Source organism: Labeo rohita, chromosome 11 (assembly GCF_022985175.1).
Source record: "Labeo rohita strain BAU-BD-2019 chromosome 11, IGBB_LRoh.1.0, whole genome shotgun sequence".
Taxonomy (NCBI): Eukaryota; Metazoa; Chordata; class Actinopteri; order Cypriniformes; family Cyprinidae; genus Labeo; species Labeo rohita.
In genome coordinates this window covers 25194543-25219054 of record NC_066879.1, presented here as the reverse complement: position 1 = coordinate 25219054, position 24512 = coordinate 25194543, and the positions used below count along the sequence as shown (strand labels likewise).

General features: G+C 33.9%; 2 protein-coding genes across 5 annotated transcripts; both read left to right on the top strand.

The window, feature by feature from the left end:
* Positions 1 to 70: 70 nt before the first annotated feature.
* On the top strand, positions 71 to 8054 carry cxxc1b (CXXC finger protein 1b). Its single transcript, XM_051122043.1, has 14 exons — positions 71 to 289; positions 1427 to 1542; positions 1645 to 1745; positions 1856 to 1980; positions 2099 to 2254; positions 2340 to 2477; positions 2664 to 2771; positions 5013 to 5191; positions 5306 to 5513; positions 5640 to 5750; positions 5854 to 5903; positions 7258 to 7354; positions 7544 to 7696; positions 7779 to 8054. The coding sequence occupies exons 1-14, from the start codon at positions 287 to 289 to the stop codon at positions 7923 to 7925; spliced, it is 1692 nt and encodes a 563-aa protein (XP_050978000.1). The 5' UTR covers positions 71 to 286; the 3' UTR covers positions 7926 to 8054.
* A 2302-nt stretch (positions 8055 to 10356) lies between these two features.
* mbd1b (methyl-CpG binding domain protein 1b) lies at positions 10357 to 23784 on the top strand. Of its 4 annotated transcripts, none has more exons than XM_051123268.1 (17): positions 10357 to 10460; positions 10962 to 11357; positions 11468 to 11605; positions 12227 to 12350; positions 13347 to 13693; positions 13781 to 13863; positions 15487 to 15515; positions 15621 to 15791; positions 16790 to 16852; positions 16953 to 16985; positions 17068 to 17148; positions 17400 to 17564; positions 18666 to 18890; positions 19718 to 19792; positions 19996 to 20088; positions 21879 to 22013; positions 22101 to 23784. In XM_051123268.1, the coding sequence occupies exons 2-17, from the start codon at positions 11014 to 11016 to the stop codon at positions 22575 to 22577; spliced, it is 2583 nt and encodes an 860-aa protein (XP_050979225.1). In that variant the 5' UTR covers positions 10357 to 10460; positions 10962 to 11013; the 3' UTR covers positions 22578 to 23784. The 4 variants fall into 4 exon arrangements, with proteins under 4 accessions (XP_050979225.1, XP_050979223.1, XP_050979226.1 ...); XM_051123266.1 differs by having other exon boundaries at positions 15484 to 15515; XM_051123267.1 differs by having other exon boundaries at positions 10452 to 10540; positions 15484 to 15515.
* Positions 23785 to 24512: the final 728 nt, after the last annotated feature.

The window sequence follows — 24512 nt, the reverse complement described above, 5'->3', positions numbered from 1 at the left end:
TCGTCTGTAAAAGCTTGTAAATGTACATATCTTTTACCGATGAGGACTTTTATTATGACAAGCAACCCTCTGCCCAACAGAACCGAAACGACGCTGCTAGCTACTGGTCAGGGTAACAATTATTAGCTTTAAAACATCAGTTCAATTCGTAGTTTTGTATGAGGAGTTTCACTGTTTGCAAGGTCGGAGTATTCGGGACACTGGCCTGTTCATGCAGTGAGATATTATCTTAATTAATCCTCATTTCCTCTGTTTGATCGGATCTTCTAGAAGGCGGGGAGCAGCGATGGTAAGTCTGCTATTATGAATTGATAGCATATTAGCTCCGTCTTGATCAGTCAAAATAAATTCTCTAAAAACAGTTGTTGCAAATGAAACAACGAATTATTTGTTGTAAACAGTAATAAATTTACATAGGTTAGTAGCTAATCGAGTTTCTTGTTAACAAGTGTGCTACATGCTAATATGTATTTAGACTCACTAATGTTGAACTGCCGTCAAAACATGCAAACGTGTACTTTTTGTTTTAAATGGATATGTAATCATTTTTTACTATAATAATAATGATTATTATTATTATTAGTTATTGTTTTTAATTTTCTGGTGTGTGATAGTCTTTTGAGTCTTTTTTTTAGTCTTGTTGTGCACTACCGGTCAAAACAGTACGATTTTTATTGTTTTTTAAAGACTTTATCTGCTCACCAAGCCTGCATTTATTTGATCCAAAGTACACAAAAGAAAAGAAAGAAATTATAGAAATTAATACTTTTATTTAGCAAGGATGCTTTAATTTAATCAAAAGTGATGATAAAGACATTTATAATGTTACAAAAGATTTCTATTTCAGTAAAATGCTGTTCTTCTGAACTTTCTATTCATCAAAGAAGCCTGAAAAAAATCTACTTGGCTGTTTTCAACATTTTAATATTAAAAATGAGAATATTAGAATGATTTTTTCTAAAAATTCAGTATATAAATTACATCTTAAAATATAAAACAATAAAAATAACAACAACAATGGAATTATTTTAAATAGTAAAAAATATTTCACAGTTTTACTGTTTTTACTGCGCTTTGGATCAAATAAATGCAGGCTTAGTGAGCAGAAGAGACTTCTTTAAAAAACATGAAGAGACTTTAAAAAAAAAACATGATTTTGCGCTAATTGGTCAGTATGTATATTACATCTTAAAATATGAAACAATAAAAATAACAACAACAATGGAATTATTTTAAATAGTAAAAATATTTCACAGTTTTACTGTTTTTGCTGCACTTTGGATCAAATAAATGCAGGCTTGGTTAGCAGAAGAGACTTCTTTAAAAAACATTAAAAAACTTACTGTACCAATAGTGTAGTTCATGTATTTGTAAAAGGTTTCCACTAGTAGCTATTGTATTCATTGTGTTTTCTCTGTCTTCACAGGACAGCGAGATGTCTGATGTAGACCAGGCACCAGCTATGGACAAAAGTGTAGTAGATGGAGAGAATGCTCCTCTCTACTGCATTTGTCGAAAACCAGACATAAACTGCTTCATGATGTAAGACAAATCTCTCCAACTGTGTTCTTACAAAAAAGTATGACGTAACGGGGTATGTGTTCAAACGGAATGCTTAATTTGTATCCAATCCTTTTCCGATAGTGGTTGTGACAACTGCAATGAGTGGTTCCATGGTCACTGTATAAATGTGACAGAGAAGATGGCCAAGGCGATCAGGGAGTGGTACTGCAGACAGTGTCAAGGTCAGTGACTAATGGCTTTCACTTTAGAATATTTAAACATGAACTTAAACATATTATACGTTGTGTTAGAATATCTGTTAATGCATTGTAAAATATTCCCCTTCTTTTAGAAATGGATCCATCTCTTTCGATACGGTATCGGAAAAAGAACCGCGATAAAGACGTTGAGCCAGAAAGGGTTGAGAAACGATCCAGCACTCCAGAGTATAAGATGGATAAGCGGCGAGGATCTAAAGTTAGTGCTTTTTTTTTTGCTTGTTATTGTTTCTCTATTACATCTCTATTAAATTTAGTATGTATTACAATAGTTATTTTTCTGGAATGAAAATATGAGTCCTCTAACTGCATTCCAGGTGAAGCGCTCTGCCCGTATGTGTGGTGAATGTGAACCCTGCACTAGGACAGAGGACTGTGGTCAATGCGACTTCTGCAAAGACATGAAGAAATTCGGCGGCCCGAACAAGATTCGTCAGAAATGTCGTCTAAGGCAGTGTGTCGTCCGTGCACGGGTAAGCGTTTTTATATTTAGATGGTTTATTATTTTGCTTTTGATTTGTTGTTAATTTAATTAATTTTCTTTCACTTTTTTTGCAGAAAATGTTGCGTGTTCGAGACGAGGAGTTTTCTCTGTGTGAGAGGAAGGACAATATAATGCACAGAGACAGACGATACTCAGATGATTATGATGAGAACGATATGGAGCCGTATGAGCATTACAAGGACAGAAATGCGGTAACGACTAATTGCTGTAGCTTAACCACAACCACTTAGTATATAGATTCATTTAAACTCTTGGCAGGTTATAATGTATACTTTAACATGAGTATTTTTGTGAGATATGCTTGATGCTTTAGGTCTGGCATAATAAACCTCACCCTTCTTTCCTGACTTTTTTTTTTTTTTTTTTTTTTTTTTAAGTCATGGGGGAGTGACGATGAAGACGGCCCAATTTACAGTCCTGTCCCACGGAAGAAAGCTATAAAAGTCAAGCACGTCAAGAGGAGAGACAAGAAATTTGACAAAAAGGTACAATGAGAGTTGCTTAGCTGTGCTGACATTCCTTTACCTAATTTGACATATTCATAAACAAAATCTCTGCTCTGAGAGTAAATTCATGAGCATTTTAGTGTTTCTTTTGAGGAAAAAAAATCTTCATATCATATGCAAACAGAAACATGAAGGTCTTCAAAGCAACCTGTCAAATAAGTTTAGTTTAACTTGAAGAAACTGTGATAGAAATAGCGCGTAATGTAATGATGTATTACCACTACTCCTAATAAAATTATTATTAAAACATGCATTTTTAATTTGGTAAAAATAAAAAATTAAATTTTTCTTAAACTTTTATTACATTAAGTTTCATTATTTCAATTAATTAGACAAGCTTTTTGATTAATATTTTTTTCACATTTAACTATTGAAACAGAGTATAGAAAAATGTAAATGGAAAAAACTGAATAAATAAAACGGATTTCATAGGGCCTTAAGAAGTAATTTTTGTCAAACTTTTTTTTTTTTTTTTATGTTTCTTGATTTTAATTAATTATTAAATTAGCTTTTTTTTATACATATTTATTTCTTTAATTTAACCATTAAAACAGAGTCTAGAAAAATGTAAATGGTAAAAACGGAATCCAGAAAAATTAAGTTAAAAAATGGATTTCGGAAAAAAATTAAAAAACGAAATTTGAGAAAAACAGATTTCATAGGGCCTTAAAAAATTTTTTTTGTTGAACTTTTCATAAATTGTTAAATTGTTTAAGTTTCATTATTGCAATAAATTAGACAAGCTTTTTGAGAAAGCTTTTTATATATATATATATATATATATATATATACACTACTGTTCAAAAGTTTGGGGTCAGTAAGACTTGTAATAGTCTTTAAAGAAGTCTCTTATGCTCATCAAGGCTGCATTTATTTGATTAAAAATATAGAAAAAAAACAGTAATATTGCAAAATGTTTTTTACAATATAAAATAATGTTTTTTATTTTAACATACTTTAAAATAGAATTTATTCCTGTGATGAAAAGCTGAATTTTTATCAGCTGTTACTCCAGTCTTAAGTGTCACATGATCCTTCAGAAATCATTCTAATATGCGGATTTATTATTAGAATGATCAATGTTGGATAATATCAGTTGTGCTGCCAAATATTTTTTGGAACCTGTGATTTTTTTTTTTTTTTTTTTTTTTCAGGATTCTTTCATGAATAACAAGTTTAAAAAGTACAGTGTTTATTCAACATATAAATATTTTATAACAATGTAAATTATTTATTATTAACTTTTAATAAACTTTTAATTATTAACTTAATACATCCTTGGTGAATAAAAGTATTAATTTCTTAAAAAAAAAAGAAAAAAAAAAAAAGAAACAATAAAAATGTACTGACCCCAAACTTTTGAACGGTAGTGTGTGTATATATATACACACACACACACACACACACACACACACACACATATATATATATATATATATATATATATCTATATATATAAAATTTGAAAAATAATAAGTAAAATAACATTTATTTCATAGGGCCTTAAATGTAATTTTTGTTAAACTTTTAAGAAATTGTTGTTAAATTGTGTAAGTTTCATTATTGCAATAAATTAGACAAGCCTTTTGATATATATATATATATTTATATAAAATTTGAAAAATAGATTAATTAGACAAGCTAAGTATTGATGATGAGTATTTTTACTTTTGAATTTTTCAATTTAACCATTAAACCAGAGTCTACAAAAATGTAAATGGAAAAACTAGACTCCATGAATATTAAAATGGAATTTGGGAAAAAATAAAAAAGGGAAAAAATAAAACACATTCATAAGGCCTTTATTTTAAAAAAAAAAAACAATTTTTGTTAAACTTTTAATAAATTGTTAAATAATTTGTTAAAAAATTGTTTCTAAAAAAAAGAAAACAGAATTTGGAAAAAAAAAAAAATTGGGAACAAATAAAATGGATAGGGCCCTAAAAATAATAAAACCCTCTCCTGGTCAAAATGACCTTAACAGAACAATAGGGTTAAAGGGATAGTCTCTCACCCTCATGTTGTTCCAAAACAGTATGACTTACTTTTTTTTGTTGAACATCAAAGAAGATATTTTGAAGAATGTCGATAACCAAACAGTTGTTGGTCCCCATTGACTTCTCTAGTACGGAAGAAATAATATGGCAGTAAATGGGAGCCAGAAACTGGTTACCAACATTCTCCAAAATTGTTTTCATTATTCATGCTCATCTTTTACAGAAAGAGTCCCGTCGCCACAAGCAGAAACAGAAGCACCGTGATCGTTTAAGACACAGCGAGAGAGGAGATGGCAGACATGGAGGAGACATGCAACAGTGTCTGGGACCAAACTGTATCGAGTCAGCACGTCCAAGCTCCAAATACTGCTCTGAGGACTGTGGCATGAAGCTGGCCGCCAAGTAGGTTATTTCATTAAGTGCAGCCAACCAGCATGGAAGAGTCTCACAATGTTTCACCAGGTTAATGTGTTTTAAGAGGATCGTATTGATTGATTGATCTGCTGATCTGTGCAGCCGGATCTATGAGATCCTACCACAACGCATCCAGCAGTGGCAGCAGAGCCCTTGCGTTGCTGAAGAACAGGGCAAAAAACAGCTGGAGCGCATTCGCAGGGAGCAGCAGGCCGCACGGATGCGCCTCGCCGAGATGGAGCGACGCTTCCACGAGCTCGAGGGCATCATTGCCAAAGCCAAGCAGCAGGTGGTTCAACAGGATGAGGATGTGAGTTTCCAGTAATACTTTCTCATGCCAATGTCATTGAATTTAGAATAACTGGTAAAAGACTGAATTTTGTGTTTCAGGGATCTTTGTTTATTAGTGCATACTAGCTAATGTCCTGTCTTGCAGGTGAATGAAACAGACAGTGAGGACACGGATCTTCAGATCTTCTGTGTGTCCTGCAGTCACCCAATCAACCCCAAGGTGGCGCTGAGGCATATGGAGAGATGTTATGCTAAGGTGAATATTTTTTTGTTTCTGAACCTGTTTATTGATCATTGTAGCATCCTATTGAACAAAATGTATTTGTATTATACTCACTCTTGATTTATTACTTTTACAGTATGAAAGCCAGACTTCCTTCGGTTCCATTTTCCCAACCAGAATAGAAGGGTAAGAGGGCTTTGTTGTGATAATTCTTATGTTTTGGGATCAGTAAGATTTTATGCTCATGAAGGCTGTATTTATTTGATCAATCAAACAGAAAAAAACATAAAACAGAAACAGAAAAAACCCCAGAAAAAAACAAAAAACATAAATACTGTGAAATATTATTGTGATTTTTAATATTGGTTTCTTATTTTAATATACATTAAAATATATTTCTGTGACAGCACTGAATTTTCATCAGCCGTTACTTCAGTGTCACATGATCCTTTAGAAATGATTATAATATGTTGATTTATTGTCAGTGTTGAAACTGTTGTGCTGCTTTATATTTTTTTGAAACCTTTATTTTTTTTTTTTTAACTTATTATTAAAGTTATTTTAAATTGCAATAATATTTCCTAAAATGAAATTGTTCCTGTATTTTTCATCAGATAAATGCAGCATAAGACACTTTTGTAAAAAACATTAAAAATAAAACTCTTACTGATCCCAAACTTTTGAATGGCACTGTGTGCATATATAAATATATTATATGGAAAATTAATGGAATACACATAATTTGGTCAAAATAAAACAGAACATAAGGGAAAGAAACTAAAACATGTTTCACAGTGCCTTAAAAATGTCGTCTTTTTTTTTTTATTATTAAACTTTTAATAAATTGTGTAAGTTTCATGATTTCAATTAAACATGTTTTTTGATTTATTGATATATATAATGTGATTATGACTCATTTTTGATATACATAGTAATTTATTTAACAAATGGTATTTCATCTCAATTGATTTTCTCTCTTTTTTTTTTTTTTTTTTTTTTTTTTTTTTTTTGCAACTCAAAAAGTCTACAGGACTTTTTTAAGGAATATTTGCCAGAATTTATTTACAAGAAAAATGTATTTCTGAAAATAATAATAATAATAAGAAAATCAATTAATTAGAGATGCTTTTGATTATTACAATTGAAACAATGAAACAATTAAAATGGAATGCAGAAAATAATGGAATACACATAATTTGGTAAAAATAAAAAACAGAACATAAGGGAAAGAAACTAAAACATGTTTCATAGTGCTTTAAAAATGTAGTTTTTTTGTTAAACTTTTAATAAATTGCTGTTAAATTGTGTAAATTTCATGATTTTAATTATTTAGACATGCTTTTTGATTTTTTTTTTTAATTTAACCATTTAAACAGTCTAGAAAAATTTAAATTCAGATTGAGATTAATTACTTCACAAATGGTATTTCATCTCAATTAATTGTTTTCTCTTTTTATTTGCAACTTAAAAAAGACTACAGAACTCAAAACAATATTATTATTTAAATATAACTATTTAATTCGTTTCTCTCTTCTAACAGGGCAACAAGACTTTTCTGTGATGTTTACAACCCTCAGAGTAAAACATACTGCAAAAGACTTCAAGTTTTATGTCCAGAACATTCCAGAGATCCAAAGGTGAGAGTTTTCTGGATTTGGTCAGGTGATGTTCGATATACCCTACTGAACTTTTTTTCAATCGTGTTTTTTTTTTTTCTTCTTCTTTAAACAGAGGAGGAAAAACTACGTGTGGACTAGGTTTAAACTAACCGTGTCTTCAGACATCTCTTCATAACAGAATTTTTCTTTCTGTTTTTCTCTTTTCAGGTCCCAGCTGATGAGGTATGTGGATGTCCACTAGTACGTAACGTGTTTGACCCAACTGGAGAGTATTGCAGGGTCTCGAAACGCAAGTGCAACAAGCATTACTGCTGGGAGAAGCTCAGACGGGCGGAGGTGGACCTGGAGCGTGTCAGAGTGGTCAGTCATCAAGTTCTTCAAACTTATTGTTATAACAAACTTGATTTACTTTTATATAACTCTTATTTTCCCCTCCGAACAGTGGTACAAGTTGGATGAGTTGTTTGAGCAAGAACGCAATGTGAGGACGGCCATGACTAACAGAGCAGGACTTCTGGCACTCATGCTCCACCAGACCATCCAGCACGACCCCCTGACCACTGACCTCCGCAGCAACAAAGACAGATAGCCATGCCAACAATCAGTGTTCACTTGAAAAAATTATTTGTTTATATTTGTATACTTTTCATACTGTATATTTGTCACTATTTGGATGACGTCAGTCATATTAAAACACATTCTTCATGTGTCTACTTCAGTCTGCATTGATTCATTTTGTGTCTAACTTGTGTTATTTTAACACTTTTTTTTTTTTGTGATCCTCAGATGTTTTGCTTTATGTTTACTTATTTTTATTTAAACTATATTGATATATAAGCACGTCTGCTTATACAGAGTTCCTGTAGGTAGCAAAAGCTGCCAGCCTGGCCAAGCTGGTCTTCACTAGTTTAAGCTGGAAGTAGCTGGTTTTAGCTGGTCGTCCAGCCTGGTTGTAGCTGGTCAGCAGGCTGGTTTTAGAAGGCTTTTGGCTAATTCTTTAGCTGGTCAGGCTGTGGGACCAGCTGCCCAACCAGCTAAAACCAGCTAATTCCATCTTAAACCAGCTAAGACTAGCTTGGCCTGGCTGGATAAGAAGCCAGCTACAACCAGCTACTTCCATCTTAAATCAGCTAAGACCAGCTTGGCCAGGCTGGCTGGGAGATCAGCTAAAACCAGCTAAGACTAGCTTGGCCTGGCTTGCTAAGAAGCCAGCTAAAACTAGCTACTTCCATCTTAAACCAGCCAAGACCAGCTTGGCCAGGCTGGATGGAAGACCAGCTAAATCCAGGTTCTTCCATTTTACACAAAATAAGACCAGCTTGGCCAGGCTGGCTGGGAGACCAGCTAAAACCAGCTAAGACTAGCTTGGCCTGGCTTGCTAAGAAGCCAGCTAAAACCAGCTACTTCCATCTTAAACCAGCTAAGACCAGCTTGGCCAGGCTGGATGGGAGACCAGATAAGACCAGCTTGGCCAGGCTGGCTGGGAGACCAGCTAAAACCAGCTAAGACTAGCTTGGCCTGGCTGGATAAGAAGCCAGCTAAAACCAGCTACTTCCATCTTAAATCAGCTAAGACCAGCTTGGCCAGGCTGGATGGGAGACCAGCTAAATCCAGGTTCTTCTATCTTAAACCAGATAAGACCAGCTTGGCCAGGCTGGCTGGGAGACCAGCTAAAACCAGCTAAGACTAGCTTGGCCTGGCTTGCTAAGAAGCCAGCTAAAACCAGCTACTTCCATCTTAAACCAGCTAAGACCAGCTTGGCCAGGCTGGATGGGAGACCAGCTAAATCCAGGTTCTTCTATCTTAAACCAGATAAGACCAGCTTGGCCAGGCTGGCTGGGAGACCAGCTAAAACCAGCTAAGACTAGCTTGGCCTGGCTGGATAAGAAGCCAGCTAAAGCCAGCTACTTCCATCTTAAACCAGATAAGACCAGCTTGGCCAAGCTGGCTGGGAGACCAGCTAAAACCAGCTACTTCCATCTTAAACCAGATAAGACCAGCTTGGCCAAGCTGGCTGGGAGACCAGCTAAAACCAACTAAGATTAGCTTGGCCTGGCTTGCTAAGAAGCCAGCTAAAACCAGCAACTTCCATCTTAAACCAGCTAAGACCAGCTTGGCCAGGCTGGATGGGAGACCAGCTAAATCCAGGTTCTTCCATCTTAAACCAGCTAAGACCAGCTTGGCCAGGCTGGATGGGAGACCAGCTAAATCCAGGTTCTTCCATCTTAAACCAGCTAAGACCAGCTTGGCCATGCTGGATGGGAGTCCAGCTAAAACCAGCTAAGACCAGTTTGGCCTGGCTGGGAGATCAGCTAAAACCAGCTAGGTCCAGTTTAAACTAGCTAAGACCAGCTTAGCCAGGCTGGCTGGGAGACTAGCTAAAACCAACTACATCCAGCTTAAACTAGCAAAGACCAGCTTGGTCAGGCTGGGAGACTAGCTAAAACCATCTTAGACCAGCCAACCAGCTTAGGCTGGCTTTAGCTGTTTTTTTTCTCAGCAGGGACACAAGACTTATGATATAAAAATATAAATAGGTTGTATTTCTTATATGTTATATATTTTATTATATATTATCTTTGTTTTAGATTACTACTGATAATAAATTACCAGAGTTTAATTCTAGAAAGTATTTTGGCCATATCTAGTTAACATGGCTATTTTTTATAAATAGCTTTTTTATTACCACGTATTTATAGAAGTTTTTCAATATAGTAAACATACAGTGAGATCTATAAGTCCGAAAAAATAAAGGTAATTACATTTTATTTTTTGATATTTATTAAAAGGAAAATATACAAAACGACGAAATTCAGAGACTTGTGTTACTTTTTCAACTTTTTACTCAAAGGTTTACGCTTATAAAGCAATTGAATTTTTTTAAAAATCAAAATGTTATATATGCTATGGTTAAATCTTTTAAGATATGTCATGCAGCCACAAACAAAAACTTAAATGTTACATCAAGCTACTCAAAATCTAGCTTTGTGTGACGTGAGAAGGGAGCTTTAATTTATTCAGAACGCATGAGTCACGTGTTTCCGGGTCACAACAGCACTTCCGGTCCCTCTCCTGTTTCAGTATTTAAAATATATCAATGTGAGGTTTGTTACGGGGTTTACAGGTAGGTTTTTTAAAATGGCGGCGTTGTATTTATGACTTTCCTTTAAAAAACAGGGACGTTGAAGGCTGCTTACTATTCCGGTAACGTTAAATCTCAATAATTGTTTTATTTACTATCATTTCACGCTTGCTAACACTTTAGCTACCACGCTAAGTATTGGCGCTAATACGTGTTAGGCTGTGTTTCAAAACCTAGTGTGCTGACTACCTAGACAGCATTTTCCGCATCAAAAGTCGTGGTTTAATATATAAAGCGTTTGGTCCATATAGGGAGAGCAACAATAGGCAGTCAGCTGACTGTTGGATTCAGTTGCAGGTGTATGAACTGAATGCAGAACATGTTGCAAAAGAGAGTATTTGGATAATTCAGTTTTATTAAGAGGAAAGATGCATAAAAAGTAGATGATTCACATTGCTGAAAGGCGAAAGAACTAAATAATGATTGTTTGCTGCTTCAAACACTCTGAGTGTAGCTCCACTAATGCTTATTTCCTTATTGCAGCTGAAGTAAAAAACAAAACAAAACAAAAAAAAAACAGGAAGGTTTTACTAACATGGAAACAGAGGAAGTTGCAGCTGAGTTACCTGCAGAACCAACAACAGAAGTCAAAGATGCAGTGAATACAGAGGAAAGCAAAGAGCCCACGAAAAGCACAGACATTCAGGACCAGGTCACAGATGAAAACAAAGAGGAACCTGTAACCGAGAAGGAGGCTGAGCCTTCTAAAGACGACGACAAACCACCTGGTGACTGGTTGGAGCCACTCGAAGAAGACTGCGACGATGTCGATTCCCAGAGCGTTGATGGAGAAGCAGAGAGCGTTGCGGGGAGCGAATGGAGTGGGAGTGTGGTTAGCGTTAGGAAAAATGTTGGAGAAAGGACGGGCAGAGGTGTTGGGTATGTACACAATTTGGATTCTACTAATTAAACTCCTCACATTAAACTTTTATTTATGAGGTGTAGAAAATGAAGGCATTTTTCTTTTATGCGCTTCACTGCTTTAACAGGAGACCTAGAAGGAGACCGCAATTTGAGGTAGATGAAGACTGGGAAGACTGGCCGTCGTTAGGAGAAGGATGGAAACGCAAACAGGTTTTTCGTCGATCAGGCACCAGTGAAGGACGCAGTGATACGTACTATATGAGGTATATTTAAAGCAGTTCAGTGTAAGGAATATAAAAATGTGCTTGTTTGTTTTTATCTGAACAGAATTGGACAAATTTTTCATTACGTCACTTGCTCACTAATAGATCTTTTGCAGTGAATGGGTGCCGTCAGAATGAGAGTCCAAACAGCTGATAATCCACAAGTAATTCATACACCTGCAGATCATCATTTAATTTCTTGTTAAGTTAAAAGTCCATTGGTTTTTGTCCTGTCACATCAAAATCTGACATTTTTGTTTAGAATTGATTTTGACTGGTTTTACTTGTGAAAGGTGTTTGATCTGTGCATATTTCTCTCCTGATTCAGATGAGATGAAATTTTTTTTCACTGGAAACAGTAATATTGTGGATAGAAAACTCATGATTTAGTCAGAAGCAATGGTTTGAAATTAAAGATATCTTTATGGATTTATTACAAACATGCAGCTTTTCACTTTACAAGACATTATTGTAAAAGTAATTGTGTGGGTTACTTGTCATGTTTTTTTTATCAGCTGTTTGAATTCACTGCAGAGGATCCATTGGTGAGCGAATGATGGAATGCTTATGTAGTTCATTTTGCATCACCCATTAATTTTGTTTTTTTCCCCCCTCTTTTAGTCCAAGAGGTCATAAAGTAAGAAGTAGGGTTGAGCTTTTGAAATTTATAAGCAATACTGTGGACCTCACAAATTTTGATTTTAAAACGGGACAGTTTCTTGGTGAAGGGCCACGAAGAAGAAAGGTGAGATGTTCAGCATGCTCTTTAAATTTTGGTTCACTTTCTTTTCATACACTACCAGTCAAAAGTTTTTGAACAGTAAGGGCCAAGCTAACAGTTTTTTTTTGTTTTTTTAAGAAGCCTTTTATGCTCGCCAAGCCTGCATTTATTTGATCCAAAGCACAGCAAAAACAGTATAATTCTGAAATATTTTTACTATTTAAAATAAGTGTTTTCTATTTAAATATATTTTAAAATATAATTTATTCCTGTCATCAAAGCTACATTTTCAGCATCATTGCTCCTGTCTTCAGTGTCACATGATTCTTCAGAAATCTTTCTAACATGTTGATTTGCTGTTCAACAAACATGTAGTATTATTATTATTATTATTATTGTTGTTGTTGTTGTTGTTGTTGAGGACTTTTTTTCAGGATTCTTTTTTGAATAAACAGGTCCGAAGATCAGCATTTGTCTGAAATAAAAAGCTTTTGTAACATTATACACTATACCATTCAAAAGCTTGGAGTCAGTATCATTTTTTTTGTTTTGGTAAAGAAATTATAGATATGAATTAGCAAGGATGCTTTAAATTGATGATAAAGACACTTATAGTGTTACTAAAGATTTCAGATAAATGCTGTTCTTCTGAACTTTCTGTTCATCTAAGAAACCTAAAAAAAAAATTCTACGCAGCTGTTTTCAACATAATAATAAATGTTTTTTAAACAGGAAATCAGAATATTAGAAGGATCATGTGACTGGAGTAATGATGCTAAAATTCTGGTTTGAAATCACAGGAATAAATTAAATTTTAAAATGTATTTAAATAGAAAACAGTTATTTAAATATTAAAAATATTTCAAAATTGTACTGTTTTTTTTGTACTGTAAGTCAAATAAATGCAGGCTTTGTGAGCAGAAGAGACTTTTTTTTTAAAAAAAACATTAAAAATCTTACTGTTCTAAAACTTTTGACTGGTTGTGTATTTCACTAATACCTACATTCTGCTATCCGTAGAGAAGGAAAGTGGATTCTCCCCTGGCCTACGCTTCTGTACCGAGTTTTCCACATGAATCAACAGATGTGGGTGCTGCGGCCGCGAGTCCAGGATCTTCAGCTAATATCAGCTACGTTACAGCTCCGAAGCCGAGCTCATATTCGATCCAAAAGGGTGCCAATATAGTGACCACGCCAAAATGCAGTACAGATACCTCTTTACCAAGTGCCGCCACTCACCCTAGCGTTGATCTGACTAAAGATTCTGCAAATCCAACTCCTCCTCCTCCTCCTTTGGGCAGTTCAGTGTCTGCGGCCCCAAGTAGGCCCGTCAATGGCACCAGTGGAGCTCCACTAAAAATGTTTGGGTAGGCAAGCTTTCTTTTTCTCACACTATAGCCAAAAACATTGGTGTGAGTGTCTTTCTTCACACTGTTCTTTTTGTTTGTACTCAGTGTCTGCCATAAGTGTAAGAAGACCTATTCTTTTGAAGAGGGACAAACTCTGTGCCCGAATTGCAGGCTAGAGGTTAACACGTGTAAGTCAAAAAGTAGTCATTTGTTTTCCAATTTGTGAGTGCAAGCAATTGACCCTTCGCAGAGAGCCTGATTGACGGGTGATCTGACAAATCATATCACTGAATCCGCTATTTTGTATGACAAACAAATCAGGAGAGTAGATTAAAGTAGTAGTCCACTTCCAAAACAAAGATTCACATATAATGTACTCACCCCCTTGTCATCCAAGATGTTCATGTCTTTCTTCAATCGTAAAGAAATTACGATTATTATTTTGAGGAAAACATTTCTGCATTTTTCTCCATATAATGGACTGGTATGATGCTCCGATTTTCAACTTCCAAAAGTCAGATTAAATGCGGCTTCAAGCGATCCCAAATGTGGTTGTAAACGATCCCAGCCAGGGAAGAAGGGTCTTATCTCGTGAAACAATCAGTTATTTTCATTAAAAATACAATTTAAATACTTTTTAACCTCAAACGCTCGTCTTGTTTTTCTCAATGAACTCTGTGTATTTTGGGTCAAGACAGTTAGGGTATGTAGCTCCAATCGTATTTTCTTCCTCAACTTCAAAAATCCTTTCAAAATCATCCTACATCGCTGCAGAAGTACTGACACAGTCTTTGCAAAGTGAACATGCAAAGATCATCAAACACCCTTAACAAAAAAGGTAAAACAGCGATGTAGGGCGATTTCGAAGTTGAGGGAGAACATGAGATGGGAATTTTTCGACATACCCTAACTGTCATGAACCAGAACAAAAACAGTCCAAGCAAAGTAAGACAAGACGAGCGTTTGGCAATAATAAAGTATATACAATTTTTTTTTTTTTTTTTTTTTTTTTTTTTGTATTAAAATAACCGATCGTTACCCTACATAAGACCCTTCTTCCTCGGCTGGGTTCGTTTACAACTGCATTTGAAGCCGCATTTAAACTGCATTTTGGAAGTTCAAAATCGGGGCACCATAGCAGTCCATTATATGGAGAAAAATCCCGAAATGGTTTCCTCAAAAAACATAATTTCTTTACAACTGAAGAAAGAAAGACATTAACATCTTGGATGACAAGGGGGTGAGTAAATTATTTGTAAATCATTGTTCTGGAAGTCGACTACTACTTTAACTTCGTTGTGCTTAAACTTAAAAATGCTGTGTATTGACATCTTTTCATGGTTGAAATAAAACACCTTGTCATTTGTTTATTTTGTGCTTTAACTAGTAAATATAAAAAGATGATTGGTTCATGTGCCGCTTGAACTGAGGCACTACAGCGATATGTCAAGATACATTAAAGAGCCACAAAACAAAAAGTAAAAAGTATTTATTGTTTGAATGTCTTTAAAAAAATCACAAAATTTGACAACAGTTTTATACAAGAAATAATCTGCTCTGTCTTTGTCAGCACCGTGTCACTTTCCTCTTTTTTTTTTTTTTTTCCCCTTTTCACTGCATGAGAACATGATGTGTGGAGTGAGAGTAGATGGCTTTTGTGGATGGAACATAGCAACATTAACAAAGGGGGCAGGTCTTTGTGAAGGGTCAATTAAACAGCTTTATTCTAATAACAGAAATGTATTTTTGGCTATTGCTGTTCCTATTAAACAATGTATTTCAGATAACAGTTTTTTCTGTTGGTTTAGCAGTAGTAAGACGCAGAAAACCCTACAAAAAGGTATGTTGTTTTCCCCTTTTTTGCTTTGTGTAATGTGTTGCCTCACAAAAAAAAACAAAAAAACATTTGTTTGTTTTTATTTATTTATTTATTTTTTGTTATTAGTGGGTTCCGTGTGGCAGATGCCGGGCTTGCCAAACTACAGTGGACTGTGGAAAATGTGTTAGTTGCAGAAATGGCCGGCTACGCCTTCGACTCAATATCCACTCTCGTAAAGTCGTTAAATGTCGCAAACGGAAGTGTATGCGCCCCACTCGTAAGGACAGGGCTGGAAGGGTAATTTTTATTTGTTTTCAGCCAACAGATGATGTTTTATGTTATGTAAACAAATTTGTGTAAGAATATAATATAAAGAATATACACTACCAGTCCGAACATTTTAAACAGTAAGTCTCTTCTGCTAACAGTAAAATTTTGAAACATTTTTGCTATTTATAAAAAATGCTTTCTATTTGAATATATTTTAAAATGTAATTTATTCCTATGATCAAAGCTAAATTTTTGGCATCATTACTCCAGTCTTCAGTGTCACATGACTCATAATCATTCCAATATGCTGATTTGCTGTTCAAGAAACATTATTATTATTATTATCAATATTTAAAACAGTTAAGTACTCTTTTTCAGAATTCTTTGAATAGAAAGATCCAACGATCAGCGTTTATTTGAAATAAAAAGCTTTTGTAACATTATACACTATACCATTCAAAACATTGAAGTCAGTATTTTTTTTTTGCAAAATTATAAATATTAATAATTTTATTTAGCAAGGATACTTTAAATTGAGCAAAAGTGATGATAAAAAACATTTATAATGTTACAAAAGACTTTTTCAGATAAATGCTGTTATTCTGAACTTTCTTTTCATCAAAGAAACCTGAAACAATTTTACTGTATGTAGTAATGATGCTAAAAATTCAGCTGTGAAATTACAAGAATAAATTACATTTTTAAAATACATTCAAATAGAAAACAGTTATTTTAAATGGTTAAAATATTTCAAAATTTTACTGTTTTTGCTGTACTACGGATCAAATAAATGCAGGCTTAGTGAGCAGAAGTGACCATTAAAAATCATTAAAAATCTTACTGTTCAAAAACTTTTGACTGTAGTGTATTTTAAGATGTAATTTATTCCTGTGATGGCAAAGCTGAATTTTCAGCAGCTGTTACTCCAGAGAAAAATCTTACTCACTTCAAACTTTTGAACTCTTAACTGTTTGTGTCTAATGATCAATTTAGTCACTTTTTACTCATCTTGATCTAATCCACAGGCATCAGAATGGCAGTTTTCAAACATGGCTGGATCGCTAAGCACCGCTTCAAATATTTCACAAGTGAGAATAAAAGTCTTTAAACTACACTGTTCTTTTCACACAGTGCTTTATGCTTGTAAAACATTGTAATAAATGATCTCCCCTCACCTTTATTTTTCAGCCCTCAGTTTCAGACGATTTTGAGGAATCACAGGTAACTTCTAAATAATCTCTCAAAGTAATCCTAGGGATTGCTGTGCAACAACTATATCTAAATGTTGTTTTCCTGTAAGCAGAGCTCCTATCTGCAGTACAGTGACTCAGAGGATCTGTCTATGTTCTTTGGGGGTAATGATGGTGACATTGGCCTGGATGAGGTAGAGTTCGAGCTAGCCAGTTAAATACACTGCATCATTACACTGCAGTAGCATAATCCAAGTGCCTTGATCAATACGCACATTGATTCACAAAGCATTTGTTCGCTTCTTAGGGATATATTGCATCTTTTTGAAATTGTCATGCTTCAGGCTTAAGCTGCAAATATTTAATACAGGCTGATTCAATCAGAGGCTTAGAATAGTGTCCTTAATAGTCTTCACATAGTGATTTTTGTTCACTTGGTTTGCAGATGGGTGTGCCAAAAGTACGTCGCCGTTCATGTGGAAAGTGTAAAGGCTGCGTTCGCCGCACAGACTGCGGCCGCTGTGATTTTTGCATGGACAAACCCAAGTTTGGAGGCAGAAATAAAAAAAGACAGAAATGCCGTCTACGACAGTGCCAAAGAGAGGCAATGGTGGGCTTTCAAATAATAATTTTGGTTATTATTTGTGCTTTTTTTTTTTTTTTTTTTTAAATGCATTACACTGTTGTTGTATGGTGCATTATTTTGAAACCTTTAGTTGTCCTTTTTCTTTGGTTCCTATTAAAAAAGAAGTCTCTTATGCTCATCAAGACTGCATTTATTTGATCAAAAATACAAAATAAAAACAGTAATGTTGCAAAAATATCATTACAATATAAAGTAATTGTTTCTGTTTTAATATACTTTAAAATCTAATTTATTCCTGTGATTGAAAGCTGAGTTTTCATTAGCCATTACTCCAGTCTTCAGTCACATGATCCTTCAGAAATCATTCTAATATGCTGATTTATTATTAGAATTATTGTCTATGTTGGCAACAGTTGTACTGCCAAATATTAATTTGGACCTGTAATACTTTTTCAGGCTTCTTTGATATTATTATTGTTAGAAAGGCTTTTTTATTTTAAATAAATGTTGTTCTTTTAAAATTTTTATTCATCAGAGAATCCTGAAAAAAGTATCACAGGTTCCAAAAAAAAAAATTAAGCAGCACAAATGTTTTCAACACTAATAATAAATCAGCATATTAGAATGATTTCTGAAGGATCATGTGACACTGAAGACTGGATGCTGAGTCTTCTAATGATGCTGAAAATTCAGTTTTTGATCACAGGAATAAATTAGATTTTAATGTATATTAAAATACAAAAACATTATTTTACATCATCATAATATTTCACCTTACAATTTTTTTCCCTATATTTTTGATCAAATAAATGTGACCTTGGTGAGCATGAACTTTTTTTTTTTTTTTTTTTTTTTTTTTTTTTTTTTTAAACATTACAAATATTTTCCTATTCCAATTTACTAATTAAAGTTGTTTAACAGATTCAGAGTCAATTACTTTTATAAGCTTGTTCTTTGTAATCGAATCTATCAAAAACAAACAAACTGAAACAAGTACTGTTACTCATGTGTATTTTTGTAATGTCTATGACAAAGTGATTCTTCAGTGTTATTATATGTCTTTTATATGTTTAACAATTGAGCAAAAAGAAATGCTAATCTTGTTCAAATGTTTGTGTTTAACAGAAGCATTTGCTGCCCATGGATGAGGCGGAGATGTTGTTTTCTCAGGGCTGGGTTACACGTGGAAGGCCACGTTACACATATGGACGTGGAAGACCCAGGTCCAAAAACTTGTGGGATTTCGAGGTTTCAGATAATGAAGCTGAAATGATTGTGCCAAAGGCTTCCTCAGGTGTTGCCCAGGCGGTGAATCGGGACAGGTTCCTTCATCCCAGTTACAATGGAAAGGTATTCCAGTGGAGTTCTTAAAGGATTAGTTCACTTCCAGAATAACACATTTCTGATAATTTACTCACCCCATGTCATCAAAGATGTTCATGACCTTTCTTTGGATTTGAGAAAGCATTCCAGAATTTTTCTCTATATAGTGGACTTCAATAGCAGTTTTAATGCAGCTTCAAAGGGCTCTACACGATCCCAGCCAAGGAATAAGGATATTATCTAGTGAAACAATGTCATTTTCTTAAAAAAAAAAAAAAGTATATACTTTTTAACCACAAATTCTCATCTAGCACCGCCCCAGTGTTTACAAAGCGAACGTGCAAAGAAAGTCAAATGCCCTTTACAAAGAAAGGTAAAACAACGTTAAAGCCCTACCCTACCTTTCTGAACTGAAGTACACAGACGCAGAAATTTCCAACGTGATTATACAATGCGCGAAGATGTGCATACGCATCACAGAGCTAGTGCAAGACAAGCATTTGTGGTTAAAAAGTATATCAATTTCCTTTTTTTTTTTTTTTTTTTTTTTAGAAAATGACCGATCGTTTCACTAGATAAGACCCTTATTCCTCAGTTGGGATTGTGTGGAGCCCTTTGAAGCTGCATTGAAACTACAATTTAGACCTTTAACTCTGGCCACCATTGAAGTCCATTATATGGAGAAAAATCCTGGAATGTTTTCCTTACAAACTTTAATTTCTTTCAAGTGAAGAAAGGAAGACATAGGGGTGAGAAAATAATTTTGGAAGTGAAATAATTCTTTAAAGCATTTCTACTTTTTTCATGGTAGCCTTTAATAACTTTTTTCCGTGGTTTTATTCTTGTTGGTTTAGGCTTATGGTTACACTGATGTTGCTAACAGTCATTTGATGAACAACATTCCACTCTACAATCCACAAAAATTTGTGGTATGTTCTCACCATTAAAATTAATATAATACCCATATAATAATAGTCATGATGACTCCAAAAATGAATCCCGAAGCAGTTTTCTCTAGACGTAAATCAGCTTATTTGGTTGCCAGAATGTGTTTGTGTTGCATTTTATTATAATTTGAACAGGCCTATCTAAATATGTTCATATCTCGTTTGTGTCTCTATCTTTTGAGAAGATGAGCCCCCAGCTGCACATAGGACGGGCGGGGATGATCAAAGAAAATGGGTTTCAAGGCAGTGGCATCAGCAGCAGAGCCCTTCTGTCTGCGGTAAGCTCCTTGTACTTGTCTGTCTTGAGCTTAAACAAATAAAAACAAACAAAAAACAAAGATTAGCAAGTGGGAAATAAACAGTAAGACAGTAAGTTCATCTGAGGTGCTGTCTTGCCTTCGGTTTGGGTGGTGAAAGCATCAGAAATAAATTCAGGATTGTACCAGGATTGTTTTTTTTTTTTTTTTTTTTTTTTTTTTAAACTGGGGGCATTCAAAGCTGTGATATTGTTCCCACGCAGAGAGTCAGAATGTCGTATTCAAAGCTGAATGAGTAGGCAGTGTTTCAGTAATTACATTCATTTTTGGTTGTCTTGACAATAAAAACCTAAGTTTTCTTTCACAGTATCTTGGAAAAAACAAGTCTGAAATAACAGTACATGCAAGGCCTTTAGATAATGTACTAAATTAAATAAATATTTAAATGAAAGTCCTTTATATAATGTATTAAATAACTAAATATAACGTATATAAAAATCACTTTTTGAAAGGAAAAAAAAAAAAAATTAGCAAGGATGCAAACAATTGATCAAACATAATGGTAAAAAAAAGATTCTTTCAAATTAATTATGTTCTTTTGAACTTTATTCAAAGATAGAAAAATTGTATAGCAGTTTCCACCAAAATATTAGGTAGCACAACTGTTTTTAACAGCAGTAATAATAACAAAGGTGACTTGGGCGTCAAATCAAAATGATTTTTGAAGAATCATGTGACTCTGAAGACTGTAAATTCAGCTTTTTAATTTTAAATACTACATGATTTTAAATTCACAAGATTACATGTTTTTTTACTATGTATAAACAATATAATTTTTAAATATAAAAAATCTTGTTGATTTAAAATAGTAATTTATTTTATTTTAAATCCACAAGATTACATCTTTTAACTGTGTATATAAACAATATGTAATTTATAAATATAAACAATCTTGTGGGTTTAAAATAACAATTTATTTTAAATTAAGAAGATTACAAGGTTTTTTTTTAACTCTCTCTCTCTCTCTCTCTCTCTCTCTCTATATATATATATATAAACAATATTTAATTTATAAACAATCTTGTGGAATTAAAATAATTTATTTTAAATTCAAAAAGTTATTTTTTTACTATAGAAACTATATAATTTATAAATATAAATAATCTTGTGGATTTCAAGTAATTTATTTCAAATTTAAAAAGTTACTTTTTTACTATATAAACAATATATAATTTATAAATATAAACAATCTTGTGGATTTAAAATGTATTTTATTTTAAGATGACATAAGATTTATATTTTATTTTTAAAAAATATATATACACACACACACACACACACACACACACACGTATACATACATTTAAGAATGTTATAGTTACATATTATATATATTTCTGTGTGTATATACTGTATGTGTGTTTTTATATACACATAATAAATATACAGTTCAAACACGTATGTAAACCAAAAAAATTCATTTTGAATTATTAATTGTGATTAATCATTTGACAGCACTAAAAATAATATATAAACAATATATAATTTCTAAGTATAAACTCATGTGCAAATTCATGTGAATTTTAAAATAATTTCTAAAATAACTTAAAAAAATGTATTACAATTTTTGTTACATTTCTTCAGTAAATATTACATACTGTATTTATCTGCTCTGGTATCTGAAGGGTCTGCCTAGTAAAAATACATTTTGTTAAACATTGGTTTTAGTACACATTATCAGTCTATAAACTATTTTCTTTGTTTGCTTGGTCTAATTAACTGCTTTATTTCCACTTCCCATTTATTTATAGAGACCAGAGGTTCTTCCAATGGCAATTCCACCAAACTGTGCTGTGAAGAGTTTGAGGGATATGAATCGATCACAAGGTTTGGCAGGTCAGGTACCATGTCAAGAAGAGCAACAGGACGACGATTCTTGTCCGTCGGTAAGATGCCGTTTTAAGTATATGGTGTATGATATGGAAGTTTTAAAGATTGGAGAACCATTGATTACATACTTGCGCCTTTTGCAGATCACCCAGATATTCAGCATGGCAGACAGTGACCCCACAATCCAAGGTATCGACGTCAATCATGAACTGATGCCTCTTCTGAGATCTCTTCGAAGCACGGTGCTTCCCGTCCTCTGGTTCTGCGTTGTGGTGGAAGGCCCTCGGTTACAGCTGATGCAGTGCTCCAAGCGCTCCACTATGGCAGACACCACTGTTCACATCGAGCCCAGCTTCCACTACCACATCAGCGTCCAGGGACAGCCTCTCCTGCCCACTCACAAACTCTACGACAGCCACCCATCCTGTCTCACGGCAACAAAAGAGATTATTGACCTCCTCGAGGACCTAGAAAGGTACTCGGTCTGCCAGGGCTCGGCACACAAGAATTCAACAAATGGGCCAGAGCCTGTGTTTCCAGAGCGGGCGGCTACCTGCGACTTCCTTGTTTTGCCAGAAACAGAACGCTGTGAAAACTGTAAAACTCTACAAAGGGTATAGAGAGAGACTATTCAGCACAAGGGAGTTGGTCTTAAAGTAATACAATCTCCTATTTTCTGATTTTGAACTATTCTAGAATATCTTTATACTCTAATATTAAAATATTAGAGCACCGTTTATGATTGTTTGGGTTTGTTTTTTTTTTGTTTTTTTTTTTAGAAGGATGCTACCATTACATTGACTGCTGAATCAATTTTTGGTTACTTTAAACCACAAATAAGGACTAGCATTATTTCCCACATTAATGGGACAGTTCACCCAAAAATTTAAAATGTCATAATTTACTCACCCTAGTGATGGAGGAAAAAAAAAAACAAACAACAGCACCAGGGTAAATAGTTATGACTTAATTTTTAGGTGAACTGTGCCTTTAATGAGTGACCACTAAACATGAAGGTGTTTTTTTTGACCCTTGAGTATGTAACACATTTTGGTACCTACTATGGCTAAGGATGCATATTGAATCCTGGTCATATGAATGGAGGTAATGAATGGGCATGTTTTACACAATGAAACATTCAGCAGTTTAACTGTACATCTTGCCTTGCACTAAAGTTGTAATAGTGCTTCACATCCATTGTGGTTTAATTCCTCACACCAATGATATCCGTATATATGTGTTAATGCTTATGTACTTCTCAGGGGGGATTTTTCAGAATGCATTAATCAGATGGAAGATCCATGTTTTGTTTAAAGATTTAACATTTGCTGTATTGATATGGGATGAGGCTGCTTTTCTTTTGGATAGACAATTTTGTACATAGTGCAAGTGGTGTGGCAGAGGAATTAGATAAAATCTAGTGAGAATCTTTGTTTTTTTTTTTTTTTTTATAAACATGTTTTTTGCTTTCTGAAATTTCTGTTTCCTTCATTACAAAAGACTTTGATTTTTTTTTTTTTTTTTTTTTTTTTTTTTTTTTTTTTTTGTTTTTTTGTTTTTGTATGTGCTTTCATATAAATAATCTGAATTTTGTTTATTTAATAAATCATATTATCTGTTGGAAGACTGCCATTATGTGCTCAAGGCAATAGATGTTGCCATACTTTGCCAGTTAATTAATCACAGTACGTTAAGATTTGTACAACGTTTTTTTTTTTTCCAAGTGTTTTAATATCCGCAATGAGACATTATGTAATTATCTAATTTACATACATTTCAGAACACAGATTTGAACAGTGAATAAATCCAGTTGAACATTTCTTTTAATTTTGTTGATATATTACAGATTTTTACAGGGTAGGATTTTGGATATCTATCACTTAAATCAAAATGTTGTTAAAAAATTACATTTTTAACATGTTTTTGGAATAAAATGTTATATAAAGCAGTGCAAATTATATGTGAACAAAGTAAAAACTTAAGCATGGGGGAAAAAATGAATGTTTGGCCTAAGTAATACGGAAGTGGAGATTACCGGCTACTAATTTTAAGAAAACTTCCTTTAAAGCAGACGTCAGATGCCTATTTTCCACACGTTGGTATGATTCTTTAGGTTTTTCATAAATGTCTGCAACATACTTCTGTTAAAATTCTTCAATGGTCTTTTAAAACAACACTTTTTTTTTTTTTCCTTGTTTAAAACAGCTCTGTTTACAGCAAGTCGTTTTGGTGCATGTCTCTTTCAATGCTAATGAGCTACTGCTTACTCAACCCCTCTCTTCTGTTGTTTGTGTATTTTGTGGCATTACCATCAAAAACAAAATGAATCCGCTGTGTCCTCAGTGGCTCTAATGTTGAGAGAAAATGAAGACTCTTGTTCACTTTTACATCCAGCTGCAAAACACCTACGTTGCATTATGAGGTATTGTTGTTGCTACAGTGGCTCAAACGCAGAGAAAATGGTGGACAGCATTCAGTTGGCTGAGGATGGAAATATGCAAATGCAGGACAGTCTGTCAGTGATCATAGGCGGGGTCTGAGCAGTATGATGTCAT

Bases quoted from the DNA above. Each gene is read 5' to 3' on its own strand.
- cxxc1b (XM_051122043.1), top strand. The intron at 2,772-5,012 runs GTACAATGAGAG...CATCTTTTACAG, and splicing joins ACAAGAAATTTGACAAAAAG to AAAGAGTCCCGTCGCCACAA. The intron at 5,514-5,639 runs GTGAGTTTCCAG...CCTGTCTTGCAG, and splicing joins TGGTTCAACAGGATGAGGAT to GTGAATGAAACAGACAGTGA.
- mbd1b (XM_051123266.1), top strand. From the start codon at position 11,014: ATGGAAACAGAGGAAGTTGCAGCTGAGTTACCTGCAGAACCAACAACA. The intron at 11,358-11,467 runs GTATGTACACAA...CTGCTTTAACAG, and splicing joins AGGACGGGCAGAGGTGTTGG to GAGACCTAGAAGGAGACCGC. The intron at 15,792-16,789 runs GTAATTTTTATT...TCTAATCCACAG, and splicing joins GTAAGGACAGGGCTGGAAGG to GCATCAGAATGGCAGTTTTC.